General features: G+C 52.2%; 1 protein-coding gene across 1 annotated transcript in view; it reads right to left on the bottom strand.

The window, feature by feature from the left end:
• VDBG_04328 (adenylyl cyclase-associated protein) overlaps window positions 1–82 on the bottom strand; it is a gene marked incomplete at both ends in the record, with an annotated part of 1,859 nt that extends 1,777 nt beyond the window's left edge. The window contains one exon of the mRNA XM_003004676.1: window positions 41–82. Coding sequence (XP_003004722.1) covers window positions 41–82 — 42 coding nt within the window. The remainder of the gene's footprint in view (window positions 1–40) is intronic.
• Between the last annotated feature and the right edge of the window lie 773 nt (window positions 83–855).

Here is an 855-nt window from a genome sequence, read left to right as displayed (position 1 = left end):
TCTTCCGAGTGCACGGAGACAGGCGGTGATATGTACGAACTCTGATGAGTGTCGTAAGATTGTGCATATTGTTGGTCGCCATGATCGGCTATCCTGCAGGATGCGATGTTGCAGGAATCAGGGGTATTTTGGGTTGAAATACAGCGACAGGCACCAGAGCGCAACGGTGCCAGAAGCAATCAAAGGCCGTTGTCTTCGGTGTGCGATCACGGGAAGACCTTGAAGTGTGAAGATATGCAAGGATCAGGAGATCTGTCTTGTTCTTGCAAGGTGCGCGAGGACGAGGCTGGGGACTTCGGGGAGAGGGCGAAGTAAGTGACTATGTTGACGGGGGTGCTCCTGAAGGCAGACACTATGGAATGGCAGCTAGAGAAGCTTCGGCACAGACAGGGCACCCGCCCCGCCGCCACCCAGGTACCTACCCACTGTCCGTCAGAGCGCAACCGCGGATTTTATTCCTCACAGATAGGCATCCCCGACAATCGACAGATATATGATGCCAGACCAACAAAATGTTACCTTCGGGTCGTGATTTCGACCAAGACTCCATGCACTCCATGTGCATTAGATTGTCCTTGCTTGACCCAATGACCGTGGTCTTCTTGTCGCACTGTCTGTGCTACCAGCAACCGAGACCATCTTTCAACAAGGTTACCAGAATGTCCCTCGAACTGAACTCATAGATTGGACAGGCAGGCGGCATCCAAATCGACCTTCTGCATGTTTACCGACGCTACAACGAGTCCCATATTAACATGCGTGCTTTTCTCGTACGGCCCGGTCGTCTAGGTGTCGAAGTCACAGGCTCCATAGTCCAAGGCGTATGCAGATATCCAGTATTATTCTAAGTACTGG

This window comes from Verticillium alfalfae, genomic scaffold (assembly GCF_000150825.1).
Source record: "Verticillium alfalfae VaMs.102 supercont1.5 genomic scaffold, whole genome shotgun sequence".
In the NCBI taxonomy this organism is placed as follows: domain Eukaryota; kingdom Fungi; phylum Ascomycota; class Sordariomycetes; order Glomerellales; family Plectosphaerellaceae; genus Verticillium; species Verticillium alfalfae.
Note: the sequence above shows the minus strand (reverse complement) of the source record. Positions and strands in the feature narration are given on the sequence as shown.